Genomic DNA, 14,819 nt, shown 5'->3' with positions numbered 1-14,819 from the left:
TAAATGATCTATAAGGAAGGAGGAATAATCACACTTTCAAACACGTACAGATAACTTCTAGTGTGTTTAATAGCAAGGTTTGATTTTTAAACCATGCAGTGATTTTTTTTTTCCCCTCCAGTAGATGAAGAACTCATAATAACAGCCCTTGATAAAATTGTATGGCTCTCTTCCACTCCCGTCCCACAGCTAGCTTATTTGGAGCTTTTTAGCATTTATGAGTTTGCTTTTAGCAGTTAACTGAATTCGAATACACCAGTTGACCACACAAAACTACTACAATTATTATTTCACATCGATGGGTAGTGGATAATGTAGAAGTTAGATTGGCAAATGTAGCTTTCAGTGATACAAAGAATCTATTGTTATATATTGCTTTCTAGTGGAATTTCCCGTTGGTCATGCTCATTTGGAAGATAGGGCCTGCCCTTAGCTGCGGAAATACAGTGGTTGTCAAACCTGCAGAGCAAACTCCTCTCACTGCTCTTCACGTGGCATCTTTAATACAAGAGGTGAGTTTCCCCCATCAAAATATGCACAAGAACTCGGGGGCCTTCATTTACAATAAGAAGACCTCACTTCGTGCTCCCCTAAACTACCTCCCAATGGCTCCTGGCCAGTGATGAAGACAAATTTAATATGGCTGCCAGTTGAGATTTTTTGCAATCAGCCCAAATGCACCTCTGCCCAAATGGAGATAAGATGCCAGGTTCAAAGGCTTCATGTCAAACAGTCACCTTATGATCACTTTTGTTTGTTTGTTTCTTTTTAAAAATTTTTTAATGTTTATTCATTTTGGGGAGACCGCGCCCCTTGTTTATTTGTTTCTTTGGCCTAACTCTCATGAATGTGACTTCATGTTGAAACTGAAGTATCCTTCTTTCGGATATTGAAATGAAAATTGGTTTACAACCGGTACCGATGGCCTGGAGGTTCTGCGATTTAAAATTAAAAAAAAAAAAACAAAAAAAACTAGTCCATTCGAAGGTTGGAGGCCTCTCTGCTCACTTGTAATATTGTGCCACATAATTTTTGAACACATCTACCCACAAGGGGACATGTTTATGTTCTGTTTTCTATTCTAGTTTCCTCTGCATTTGCCTTCTTGCTTAACAAGGGGCAAAAAAAAATTTGCACGTGAAATTTATTTCCATCCACTGTCTGGATTGTGTTAATATCTTTTTTCTTGCAAACAGTTTATTGCCCATTGTCCTTCATGTCTTTCCCGAACTTAGAAAACAAGCTTTAGTTGCTAGACACTTAAATTTTAAAAGCCTGAGTGTAAATCTTAAAACTATTCTTCACTTTAAAAAAAAAAAGGCAAAGATACATCAAAATGGGGCACGTTGGTGCCTACAACATGAAATGTGACTGTGCCCATTTCAGGTACACACTGTTTTCTACCTCAGCCTTTTTTTAACCAGGAATGAAATCAGTCTGTGCCACTTAATCATGCACGGGATGACAATTCTTATCTAATGTTTTACTGATTAAATATTGCCAGTAGGCTTTCGCCACCCAGTTGGTATGCCCTGCACCATCAATAGCTAGAAACTAAAAATGTAAGATCCTTTTAGATTTGCCGATAGGTTAATAAACGCATGGCTTTCCTTCTATGTGAGTAATTTACCAAGTTCTTTTACCCATACTATCTTTCTGAGTTACCGTTAGGAAACTCGAGACAGCCATCACTGGGGCAATGACCCATAAAAGTCAAACATGGTCTTACCCCGAGGAGAAATACTTCCCCAGCAGTGCAACTCTTGAGGTTATTTTAAGTGGGCTGAGAAATGAAATAATAATAATAAAACCACATAAACGAATCTTTCCTGGTAGGGAAACTCCTAAGCTCGGCATAAAGAGGCAGCTTTGATCCCATACACGCCTCTTTTTTGTCGTAGAATGAGATTCTCAGTTCTGTTGTAAATATTTTACTTTGTATCTTCAGGCAGGTTTCCCTCCAGGAGTAGTGAACATTGTGCCTGGTTATGGACCTACCGCAGGGGCGGCCATTTCTTCCCACATGGACATAGACAAAGTGGCCTTCACAGGATCTACAGAGGTAATCAGTTACTCGGGCCAGTAGTGAGGAATGTCTGTATCTCCAGGTGTCAGAAGCGTGTGTTTTATGTAACTGGTTTTAAGCCGACGTTTCTTTAAAACAAAAGTTCTTTTTAATGATTTGTTCCTTATTCAAGCCTTCAGACGTGTTTATAGAACATAAGCAGATGTAGTTGAGATGAAACGGAATACCTGTGACAAACTCGGACTACAGTGAACTGCTTTTAGAATGTTCATTCCTTTCCCTGATGAGAACTAGAGCCGATTGGATCCTGCCATGGGATTAGTATGGTTTATGATAGAAATTCTAAATAGAGCCACAGTGATTTGTATGAATGAATGTAATTTTGCCCTGTAGATTACGAAAATTAAATTGCAGAACATCACCCTTAGCTCCTTATTTGGGGTTCTCTGTTTCTTGATCATTCTGAAAGGGAGCCAGCAACTCAGCTTCCTGAATGTTACTGCTGGTTTAGCCTAACTTTTATGCCTTTTTGGCTCCAGTGCGACCTTCTGGAAGGCTAAAGAACAGGGTCTCAGCCATGGGCACTGCAAGAAGAGGCAGGAAGGAGAGAGAGAGCGCGCTTCCTGGAAAGTGGAGTTTGGGAGAATAGATTCCCACCTATTGAGATGATTTCCTATTGCAAGCAAAAGACAGTGGTAAAATCGTACTGTACCAAGTAAAACACAATTTGAGTCCTCTTATTGGATTATGTGACATTGTTAGAAGATCAGTGCAAACCTTTTACTGGTATTCAGTAGAAAGTTGAAGAATGAGAATGCTTTCCTATAAAGTGGCTGTTACAAATAAGATACACAGCAAGACGTGATAAGATAGTATATGTATCAACTGCTCTGAGGGCATTCACAGGAAGGAATAAGGAATGGTGATGTCTACGTAGGTGTTAGGACTTGCTCTGAATTTTGAAGAGGGGTTACTTTTTTAACTCCCTTGGAGATTGGGAAGCAAGAAGAACATTCTAGATAATGAGGAGAAGCTAATTGGATTATTTTATACTCCTACTTAGCCACTCCAGTATAAAGAAACATCTGCATAGAGAATTAAAATGGCGGAGGGGCGCCTGGGGGGGCTCAGTCAGTTAAGCCTCTGACTTCGACTCAGGTCATGGTCTCGCGGTCTATGGGTTTGAGCCTCGCGTCGGGCTCTGCGCTGACAGCTCAGAGCCTGGAGCCTGCTTCAGCTATTCTCTCTCTCTCTGCCCCTGCCCTGCTCACACTCTGTCTCTCTCTTTCTCAAAAATAAATAAAACATTAAAAAATTTTTTTAAATGGTGGAAAATCAAAAGTTACTCTTCTTGATTTTTTTTTTTAAAAATTAAATACTTATGTACTTTTTCTTACATTTCATAGACATAGAATAGAAAAAGTTTACATTCTGCAAACCCCTAGTTGATGCGAGGGAAAGCAAATCCTGCATTCGGTGGGACAAAATAATTGGAAATGAGACATGGCAATAAGTTAGAAAGTGGTAAAGTCACAGATCAGAATCATAGCAGAGGAGATAAGGGCAGGAAGGTACAATCTCCTCAGCTGAGCATTCTAGACCTTCCCCCAAAGGACTCCATGCATATTTCCTCCTCTAGATCCCATGCCCACTCATTCTCTAGTTCATCTGGGCTGTTGCCTGACCCCCTCTCTGGAACCACTGCCTATTTGCCTTGGCCCATCCCCAGGCCCCTGCAGCATTTTGGGGGACTTTGCCTGCCAAAAATGGAAAAATTTTGAGGTTAACAGACTAGGCAACATCTGGGCTCAAATTCTGACTCTATCCCTTTATGCAGTGTGTCTTCCAAAAGTTAAGTATCATTGCTAAACTTGCATTTCTAATTTGTGAATGGGAATAATAATGTCTACCTTAGTGTACAGAATAAAATTGACAGAGCTAATGGGTAGTAAACACCTTACTAGCGAGCACCCTATAGAGGACTCAGATGTATCGTTTCCTTCCTCCAGGCTTGTGCCCACTGGTGGCCACACCTACTATGATAAGGCCTGCTGCCACATGTTACCTCTGTGGCTCTCTCTGCAGTTCCGGGGGCATGCTGAATTTTTAAAATGCTTATTTATTTGTTATTGAGAGAGAGAGAGAGAGAGACGAAGAGAGGCTGAGAGAGAGGGAGAGAGAGAATCCCAGGCAGGCTCTGTGCTGTCAGTGCAGAGCCTGACACGAGGCTCCATCCCACAAACTGTGCGCTCATGACCCAAGCCGAAATCAGGAGTTGGATGTTTAACCGACTGAGCCACCCAGGTGCCCCCATCCTGAACTTGAACCTCCCCTCCTGTGTCCCCATTAACCATGGTACATGATTATAATAGCTCGTGCTCTTTGCTTGATCGTGGATCTCTCTCCTTTGTTGACCATCCTCAAAGACTATTTTATGCATTGTTATCTGCAGAAACCAGTACAGTAACTACTTCTGAATAAGCATTAAATAATCAAGTGTAACCAAGATGATTTTAGAGTCCACGCAGAAAACTCGGTCTTCCTGGGCTCTCTTTTAGCTTCAGGTTTGTGTTTAGCAGATAGCAAGAAACTTGCCAAGGGCCGTGAAAGAGGCAAACAGGGGATTCCATCTTGCGTGGTCCTTATAGCAATGACACTCTTTCTAAAAATCCTTCTGGTAAGAGAAGAATGTTCATGCCTCATTCGATTCGTTTAAAACAGAATCCAACATACACTGTGCACGGTGAGATAAGCTCGGCTATTTTCACGAGCATCTGCTGTTTCTGCCCCACATGGCAATGCCACGTTATCATGCCACATATTGTTGACCATGGTCTTGAAGGTTCTTATCCTTCTCATTGCAGAGCTTTTTTAAGAAAAATGATAAACCTTTACTTTTTTCCAAGTAAAGGGACAAAATCACAAGGCAAAAATTGATGTTTCCTTCTTTTAGCGTTAGCTAGAGCTTTGAGAAAACTCAAACAAACGTTTTGTTTGCCATCTAAACTTGTCCTAAGCAGATGTGTAACCTTCCTCTCTTACTCATACTTCTAGCCATTCTTCATTCTCATTCTTCTGACATATGTGGCTTTAAGAAAAATATCTCCAATCTTATTCCCTTCCCCAAGACAAAACTTACCTACTTTAATCAAGTTTCCCCAATAAATGTTCCTAAGTTAAAAAATTAAGAAAAAAAAAGATGCAGAAAGAATTAAATTCAAAGGAGGAAAAGAAAAGCATATTATGTAGGAAATACAGAATTCTTAATCATCTTAAATGAAAATTGAATAAGAAATATATTACGGAAAGAAAATGGTATATAAGAAAAATTTCAGACAGGATTTCCCCACTGCAAGCATGTTAGTTTCTCTTTATTCACCCATATTAAAGGGTTTGTGCACAACATCTTGAAATAAGATAAAAACATTGACAGATTAATTAATGCTTTACTCTGTAATGCACAGTAGCATTCGGCTCAGTAACCACGTAAAAATCAAACACACACTCAGCAAGCATCTACTTATCTTTTGTCCCATTGGGATAGAAACTTTTTATTTAACTCTGATGTGTCCAATAGGAAAAGAAACCCAGAAGCAAGATAAAATGAATCATCTCTCAAAAAAGAAAAGCAAAGATCATTTAAGTACATTCGGACTTCAATAAAACTAATGAAGAGGAAATAGTTGTAAAGCAGGCCAGGTTTTAGAGATGGAAAAATAAAACAACTACAGAAAATAATCTTGATGGGATGTGATCCACAAAGAAAAAAAATGAAAACAATGTCTTTCTCTGAAGAGAGGCAGCAAGCATTAAAGAAGAGACCAGAACAGTAGGATTCCAGCTAGCTGAAGTAGCAGCAGAGAGCACAGATCCAATTTCTTTTTTCTAGCTCTACTGTTCAAAGGTGTGGAGGGAGAGGGGAAGGGAAGAATGCAGCGGGGAGACAGAGAGAGGAAGAGAGAGAGAGAGAGAGAGAGAGAGAGAGAGACCTGTCAGTCAGTTCATAGTTAAACCCCCACCGCAACAGATAGTGCTAACAAGAAATACACAATGATAGGACTTTATCACTGCTACCAAGGAGGTGATACCTGTTTGGGAAATTGATATGGACACAAATAATACAATCCGAGGTATACACTGAAGCAATCCTCATGAGTGTTGTATGGGGCAAAAGAGGAAGAAAAGGTCATGTCTACCCAGAGTCAACAGAGCAGGCTTCAAAGAAGTATTCAGATATCAGCTGGACCCCAAGGAAGGGCAGGACTGGAGTCAACCGAGGTCACAAGGAGCACGTGATGAGAAACAGAGATGAGATTTGGGGGGTTAGTGAATATGACCGTTCGGACAGAGTTCTCTGGATTGCTGTAGAGGGATAAAATTAAAGTAGGTAAGTTTTGGCTGGACTGTGACATCTCAAGTCCATCAGTAGAAAGGGGAAGTTCTGATTAAAATGAAAACTACCTCCTGGCCAGTGGTGTTCATCAAGGTCAGCGGTGGATCTTTTCTCATGAGCGTTTTTCGGATTCATCACATGTGTGCTCGGTTGGAGGAGCCTTTGATATCTGAAGGCGCCAGTCTCGAAAAATGCCACTAATGTCTCTCCCTAATGAAACTTAACTATGGCACAAACATTGTCTGAATTTAGAATGCCAAATAAACCCACCTTTACGGGAGCAGACTAAGCCTCCTCCTTTGTAATGCTCCATTACAGGTTGGCAAAATGATCAAAGAAGCTGCCGGGAAAAGCAATCTCAAGAGGGTGACGCTGGAGCTTGGTGGAAAGAGCCCCTGCATTGTGTTTGCCGACGCTGACTGTGAGTGAAAGCCACTCTTAACTTTTCACCCCTCACCTTGGTGTCCCGTAATGCCGTACGGAGAACCTGAAGTTTATAAAAGGGTTTGCCCCTAACGTCAAAACGTAAGGCATGAATGAGAATCTAGAATTGCTCCGTGAAAGTCTCTCAAACTGTCCTAAAGTACAACACCTAGATAAGTCTAACACAGACACTCTTTCCTCGTGATTTGGAATAGTTTGCTATTTCCTCAGCTGAACTCCAGGCAAACTAACTGTTTTGCACTTAGGAGCCATGGTTTATTCTTAATTAAGTCTATGCCTTTAAATATTAGCATTGGGTTAGGCATGGTGAAATTGTACTGGGACCAGCTAGGGAGACAGTAAATTTCACATTTGTCCTTTCCCTTCGCTCTGGGTCATACACACATTAGATGAAACGGCCAGGGGAAAATGACGCCTATTATTCAAGGAATTTCTCCCTCTCTTTCTCTTCCTAGCAAGTGTAGTCAAATTTACATATATTCAATCTCCAATCATGATCTGACTCCACTATACAATATCCCAGGTTCATTCTCAGTATATTACCGAGTAAAATCCCCTAGTTATTTTCTAAATGGATGTCAATTAGCAGAAATAGGTTGTCAAGCATTCATCTAGCTCTTTCTTTAGCAGTCGAGGTATGTGGCAATGAACAAAAATGGCTGAATGTGGTCATAACTGAAGCTTTTCAGACCACACTACCTTATTATATAGTCTACAAACGAGATTCCTGATTTTTGCCAAACCTTTCTGTGAACTGTTTCCACTACAACGTAAGTAGGTGTGGTTAGTTCACAAAAGAAATACAACAGCACTCGACTGACATATGTTCAATTAAGTTTTCAGCATTTAAAAAATTAAAATGCAGAGAAAACTTTCTTCAAGTTGTTTAGGACTTAATAATGACGCAACCTTTTCCTCCCTTTCCAGACCCATTCTACCATCTCAAATACATAGGGAAGAAGAGCTTATAGGCATATATGAAATAATACAGTATATTTTAAATAAAGTTGGAGAATGTTTTTTCTGGACCAGGGTTGTAAGGCTTGGTGAATGATTCTGAATATTATTTTTTTTTCAGAAATAACACTTTTCTTATTGATCAGGGTGTCTAAAAATATTTTTAAGTTATTTAATGCAATTGATAGTTCATATTTTCTTTGTCATGTAGTTAAAACTTGGAGCCTGAAACATTCATAGTCACCTAACTAAGTATAAATGGAGATATTTATAAAAATCGTTTGCAGGGGGATTGGATCTTGTGACACTTTCTATATTCTTGGTAATACCTACATCAAAATTGTAATAATAACCACAATTCTTTTTAGATTCAATATTTTTTGCTATCATTTCCATATCGCAGAGAGGATTAGAAAGGGTAATTTGTCACCTGGATGATAAGAGGTGGGATGTATTGAATTTATGTCTGATTCTGCAACTCATAAGTTTTCCACAGCACCATATTGCCTCTGACAGATATGTATAAAAATATGTAACCTTTAGAAAATAACTCTTCTTCAATGTGTGTGTCTTCTTTGCAGTGGATAATGCCATTGAATTTTCCCACCATGGATTATTCTACCACCAAGGCCAGTGTTGCATAGCTGCATCCAGACTCTTTGTGGAAGAATCAATTTATGATGAGTTTGTTCGAAGGAGTGTTGAACGGGCTAAAAAATACGTTCTTGGGAATCCTCTGACCCCAGGAGTCAGTCAAGGCCCTCAAGTGAGTATAAAATGGAAGGAATAGCTTTCACAGAGGACAAGAATAAAGTGCCCTCTTTAGGCTTACTTATTACTGAATAAGATTATTTCCTTGCCACAGATCTTCCTAGGTGACAATACTGTATCAGTTTGGTATTTAACAAAAATGAATAAATAAATAAATAAATAAATAAATAAATAAATAAATACAGCGCCTGATTTAAAGAAAGCATCCTTTCTTGTGTATTGCCCACTCTTCATGTCTTGAAACAGTTTAGAAGCATGTTGGAAATGAAAGATGTGAGGAAAAACAACAAATGCTGTAGGTTTCTTGTTTTTCTCCACCTGCACACCTCTTGATTCCTGTATGTGGTCTCCGTCCACCTTGGAAGTTTGTATACAGTCCTATCATTTATATCTTCCTCTGAGTCAGTCCTTTTTCTCAGTTTACATCTCACAGATGTGGGTAGGAAGCATACCTCTAAACTCTCTTCAGTCTTCAGTTACTCTGATTGGCCTTCTAATGGTGGCCTGGGTGTCCTAGAAGGTCCTGAGTTCCTGGCTCTGTGACAAACTTCTCATTTTAGGTGGAGAACCCTAGTTCTCCAACAACCCTAGGCTTCCCAGTTTTTTCTGTCTTCTTAGACCCATTATCAACATGAGAGTCTTGTTCTTGCCCAAAAGCTATCTTTGCCCTTTGCTTCCTTCCTGTTCATTGTCTGTTATGCAAGCTCCTGGATCTTGGGTTCTAAATTTACTCCAACCCTCTGGGACCTTGATGTAGAGCAGTGGTTCTCAGTTGGGAAAGGGGGTGTTTCTACTGGTATCTAGTAGAGGGTAGAGGCCAGAGATGCTGTAAAACATCTTACAATGCAACAGGCGAGCCCCACAACTAAGAGTTATCTGCCATAAAATGCCAATAAGGCTGCTGTTTAGAAATCCTTCTCTAGAGTGTAGACATTAAGCTTAGAGTCTCTATTCTTTCACACTAAAAATTATACACTGTTCCATGCTGTTGATTTGAAGCAAACACTAATCTTAACTTACTAAACCAAAAATAAATGTGGTTTACCGAAATACTGAATTTACTGGGATAAGTACCTGGCAAAGCCAAAAGGAACGAGGAGGATATGATACCTGACCTCATGGAGTTTACAGTCTGGAAAGGTTAAAAGGATGTTTTGGGTTCTTCTGCTCATGCAAGATAGCCAACTAGGAAAATCTTAGGATTTAGACAATGCCAGGTATTGAAACCTAAAAGCCCTAAAATAACTCAGCTGGCAAATGAAGTAATACATTGATTTATCTCAGTCACATGTGTTTTGTTTTTATCTTTGAGTTAATGAGTACATAGAAGTAATTGATGATTTTGCTCATATTAGGTAGGTTTTCAAATGGATGCCAAGACATATAATAAATTTGATTTTGATTTGGTCCCCAATTCTAAAAGAAGGATGGGATTCTAAGTTTTCAGTTTGATTATTTCTCTCTATAAATGACTACCTATCTTTGTAAAAGTAAAGCATTTTTCCCATTTGATGTATTGATAGATAGATGATAGATAGATAGATCCAAAGAGGAACAGGGAAGGAAAGAAAGGGGAAATGAAGAGAACAGAATATGTAAGATACTTAATATTAAACATTGTTGGGCAATACGCTCTCCCATTGGGGGATCCGTGCAATTCAACCAGAGGCTCAAAAAACTGATCTAGAATACCTCATTCTTCCTAAGAGAAGGGAGTTAAAATAGACTTTAAGAAAATTCCTATTCATAGAATCTTAAGTAAACAGTGATCTAACTGCTTAATATGAGGCCTTAATCTCTATAAGCAAATAGATTTTCATCGCAAGTTTTACTGAGTAAGTAGAATAAGTAGATTTTTGAGAAGACTGAAAAGGCCTTGAAACTTCTTCACCCTTAAAAATATCTGTTGTTATAAGACAAAACTTACAGAAAGAGACATTTGTGCACTAAGTACATTTATAGATACAAGTATATGTAAATACATATTACATATATACACACACATATATACATATGTGTACATATATATGTGTGTGTCTTATATATACATATATATAAATTTCTTAATGGGTAAAGTGATTTTCCAGTCTGATTTCACAGACCAAAATGTGCCTTTTTCAACACCTGGAAATATCTATATTTTCATTTGAAAAAGAAGTAATGATACCAATATTAAATGTTGTAACATTATCAGCACAGTTGCGTTTGTCTTAATGCGGAGAGATGGGCTTTGGAAATAGAGGTTGGATTTAAAATCTAACCTCCCTGAGGCTCTGTTTTCTCATCTGTAAAATGGAAGTAGTAACACCAATCTTGTGGGGTCATTGTGCAGTGAAATGCAATAATCTATATAAAGCATCTATCTAAGTGCCTGGTTCCCAGTACATGCTCAAATGTCTGTTAAATAAATGAGAATTGCAGGCTCCCATTTACAACTGTGGTGACAATTATTATCACAGATCAATAACTCCACATATCTGCTCTCATTGCTTTTGTTGATCTATGGTTTCCAAGTAAGTTGAAGGATGTGTCCGTGTCATTTCCCCCTTTTTCTTCTTTCTCAGCCCACGAACCCTAAGGAATGAAAGAATTTGCGCATTCAAACACATCAAAATGTATACTCTGAGGCTATTACAACGCCATGCCCTATTACATTTCAGACTAGCCCATGAGCTAACGGCCCATCGCACAGTAGAGAGCCCCTGCTACATCCTAGCATTATTGAGAAGTTCCTGAGGGCCAAAAGGAGAGCCAAATTCAGATATGGCCAGTCTGAAACCTTCTGAGGAAGATTAGTATGTATGGTGAATCAAAATCAGCGGGACTCAACTGAGTATGTTCCGAAGTATAACTGAAAACTTCCCTCACTAGGCCTAGCTCTAATGCAACATGCCCAGTCTTTCCTGTGCATTTGAATCACCAGAGGATCTCGTTAAAAAGGCCGATTCTGACGCAGTAGGTCTTGGGTGAGACCTGAGAAATGCATTTTCGCCACCAAGTAATGCTAAAGTTGCTGGTTAGAGAACCACATTGTCGGTAGCCAGACAGTAAAAGATGAATTTCTATATTTTTAGAGGTTATTGACCATCGAAGTCTTCCAATAGTCAAATCCTTTCAGCCTTTACCTCCCAGTGCATAAGCCAGACTAGCACGGTCACCAAGTATCCACTTTGGTCATAGGCAGGGAAAGGTTATGGCTTAGGGCCATAACAATCACGATTGTTTTGAGGCCACAGTCAAGTGACTATTTTGGAATAGGCCAGGGAAGCTTTGCACGGAGACACAAGGATGCTTGGTTATTTGCTGACAGACCAGAATATTTTCACCAGGCAGAACTAACAGCACCACTTAGTCTGGCTGTAGAAGGTACTATGCAGCAATTTAAATATCAAACCAACATTTCTTAAACCAACCCTACGACTTCCTTAATTTGCTGGAAATGAAGGAACATTTTCTTTGGAGACTATTCAATTAAATATCGTGCACTACGAAGGATTGAGCAACGTCGTACCGAATATCATGCCAGATTTTAGAAAACCGTTTCTGGTTTCAGATAGCACGTAATCTAATTGGATATGGGAGCTGGTTTGTGTAGTCAGAGGTCTTTGAAACCTTTTTCTGGGATTTAGAAGATGGGGGAGATTGCAGGGTAAAAGATGATGAAGAGCAACACTTTTTAAGTAGTGAGAAAAGACAAGTTGAGCTAGCAAGAGGGTCCCCCCCCCACTTGACTCCTGGATCTTCAATCGTTTTCCTTTAAAAATTTTTAATAATGTTTGCTTATTTTTGTGAGAGAGAGAAGGGGAGGGGCAGAGAGAGAGGAAGACACAGAATCCGAAGCAGGCTCCAGGCTCCGAGCTGTCAGCACAGATACGCGGGCCTCTAACCTACGAACCGTGAGATCATGACCTGAGCGGAAGTCATGACCTGAGCTGAAGTCGTGACCTGAGCTGAAATCGGATGCTTAACCGACTGAGCCAGGCAGGCGCCCCTAATCTTTTTCCTTTAAAACTAAACCTTAACCTGCTGAGAGGGACCTGAACTGAAGAGGATGACCAGACTGTGGTCAGCATGGATCTGGCCAGAGGAGATAGGAATGAGGAGAACCAAAGAGAGGTCTAGGGATCGGCAAAGTCCCAAAACATCTGCTTGCCAATTGCCATATTTAATTAAACCCATTCCCAAAGTTCTTTTTTCCTTTCACTCTTTATTTCACTTTGGACTACAGTAGTCAAGTAAGTATGTTTGACTATGAACAGGCATTTTTCCAGGGTAAATACGTAAATAATGTAAATAAATAACACTTGTTTGCAGTGATCATGTGCTTTTCTTATGTAACTATAAAACAGATACTAAATACAAATATTTATATTTAAGTGTGCTTTCCAGAAAAGTCAGGAGAATAAACACAGAATTAATCTGAGCCTCTGTCAGCTATTTTGATAGGATATTTGACTTCATAACAATATTCGAGCATTTTGAAGCCCTCATTAACAGGCTGGGTGATGTATTACTTCCATAAACTTGCTTTCTTAATTCATTCACTTATTTTCCGCTCCGTATGATATTTTTCAAATAGATTGACAAGGAACAATATGAAAAAATACTTGACCTCATTGAGAGTGGGAAGAAAGAAGGGGCCAAATTGGAATGTGGTGGAGGCCCCTGGGGGAATAAAGGCTACTTCATCCAGCCCACAGTTTTCTCTAATGTTACAGACGAGATGCGCATCGCCAAAGAGGAGGTAAATGCTTTCATCCTGCTCTGTTCTTTTTGTTGCCAGGTTTTATCTACGTGTGAGTACAAAGTGTCCCTTTAAAATTCTCGGTTCTTTGAACATCGTTATTGGTTTGCATGTAACTTTCCATTTCTGTTACCGATAAACGTTTACTTGTGATCAAGACTCAAAATAGTAAGGGAGTCATGAGCCTGGCCAAGAGTTTCCAGCCAAGGGCAGATCAGGATGCTTAATAACTTCTAGGTGATTCTTCCACAGCCTGAGAGATGAAGAAAACTTCATCTTCATTATTCCTTTTTCTCCTCTGGAAATAATATATTTGAAGATTATTGGATTGATTATTAATGATTATTATTACATGATATGAAGGATTTTTTAAATTTTTTTAAGTTTATTTATTTATTTAGAGAGAGAAAGAGTGAGAGAGTTTGGAGGGGCAGAAAGAGAGAATCTCAAGTAGGCTTTGCGCTGCCACCACAGACCCAGACACGGGGTTCGAACTCACAAACCATGAGATCATGACCTGAGTCAAAAGTTGGACACTTAACCAACTGAGCCACCCAGGTGCCCCAGATAGGCAGGATTTTTTTTTTTTTAATGAAGGCACTTAATTGTGATATGCACTGGGTGTTATAGGTAAGTGATGAACATTAAATTCTACTCCTGAAACTAACATACACTATACTTTAACTAGAATTAAAAAAAAAAAATACTTGAAACAAAATTAAGCCTCTTATTTTGAGGTAATTGTAGATTCAACTGCTGTTATGAGAAATGATGCAGACGGGTCCCATGTGCTTTTTACCCTGTCTCCTTCAAATGGGAACATCTTGCACAACTATAGCATAACATTACAGCAGGTATGTTGACATGGAAACAGGCAAAACACCGAATGTCTCCTCACCACATAAATCCTTCATGTTTCCTTTTGAGTCAAATCCATGTGCCTCCTACACACACTATCCTTCAACCACTTATCTGTTCTCCATTTCTATTACTTTGTTGTTTCAAGAATTTTACATAAATAGATTCATTCTCCATGCAACCTTTCAGGATTGGCTTTTTTGGTTTTTTTCTCACTCCGCTTAACTTTCTACAGATTCAACTACGTCATTGCGTGTAAGGATAGTTTGTTCTTTTTTACTGCAGAGTAATACTCTGTTGTATGGATGTACCACCATTTAACCATTCACCTACAGAAGAACGTGTGGATTGTTTTCCATTTGGGGCTACTATGAATAACGCTGCTATAAACATGGGTGTGCATGTTTTTGTAAGAACCTAAGTCTTCCTTTCTCTGGGATGAATGCCCAGGAGTACAATTACTGGGCCGTATGGTAGATGGAAGTTTTGAAGAAACTGGCAAACTGGTTTCCAGAGTGGCTGAACACTTTCACGTTCCCATTAGCAATGTATGAGCGACCCAGTTTCCCTGCACCCTCGCTCACATTAATGTTGCGATTGTTTTTGATTTTAGCTGTTTAGCACTA

The 14,819-nt window shown here is 39.3% G+C and overlaps 1 protein-coding gene across 1 annotated transcript in view; it reads left to right on the top strand.

Moving 5' to 3' along the window:
* ALDH1A1 (aldehyde dehydrogenase 1 family member A1) overlaps positions 1–14,819 on the top strand; it is a 59,007-nt gene that overhangs the window by 27,941 nt on the left and 16,247 nt on the right. Inside the window, exons 6-10 of the mRNA XM_003995407.4 lie at positions 384–512; positions 1,949–2,062; positions 6,738–6,840; positions 8,402–8,586; positions 13,171–13,335. Coding sequence (XP_003995456.1) covers positions 384–512; positions 1,949–2,062; positions 6,738–6,840; positions 8,402–8,586; positions 13,171–13,335 — 696 coding nt within the window. The remainder of the gene's footprint in view (positions 1–383; positions 513–1,948; positions 2,063–6,737; positions 6,841–8,401; positions 8,587–13,170; positions 13,336–14,819) is intronic.

Source organism: Felis catus, chromosome D4, assembly GCF_018350175.1.
Source record: "Felis catus isolate Fca126 chromosome D4, F.catus_Fca126_mat1.0, whole genome shotgun sequence".
NCBI lineage: Eukaryota > Metazoa > Chordata > Mammalia > Carnivora > Felidae > Felis > Felis catus.
The sequence above is the reverse complement of the archived record's forward strand: the minus strand, read 5'-3'. Positions and strand labels throughout refer to the sequence as shown.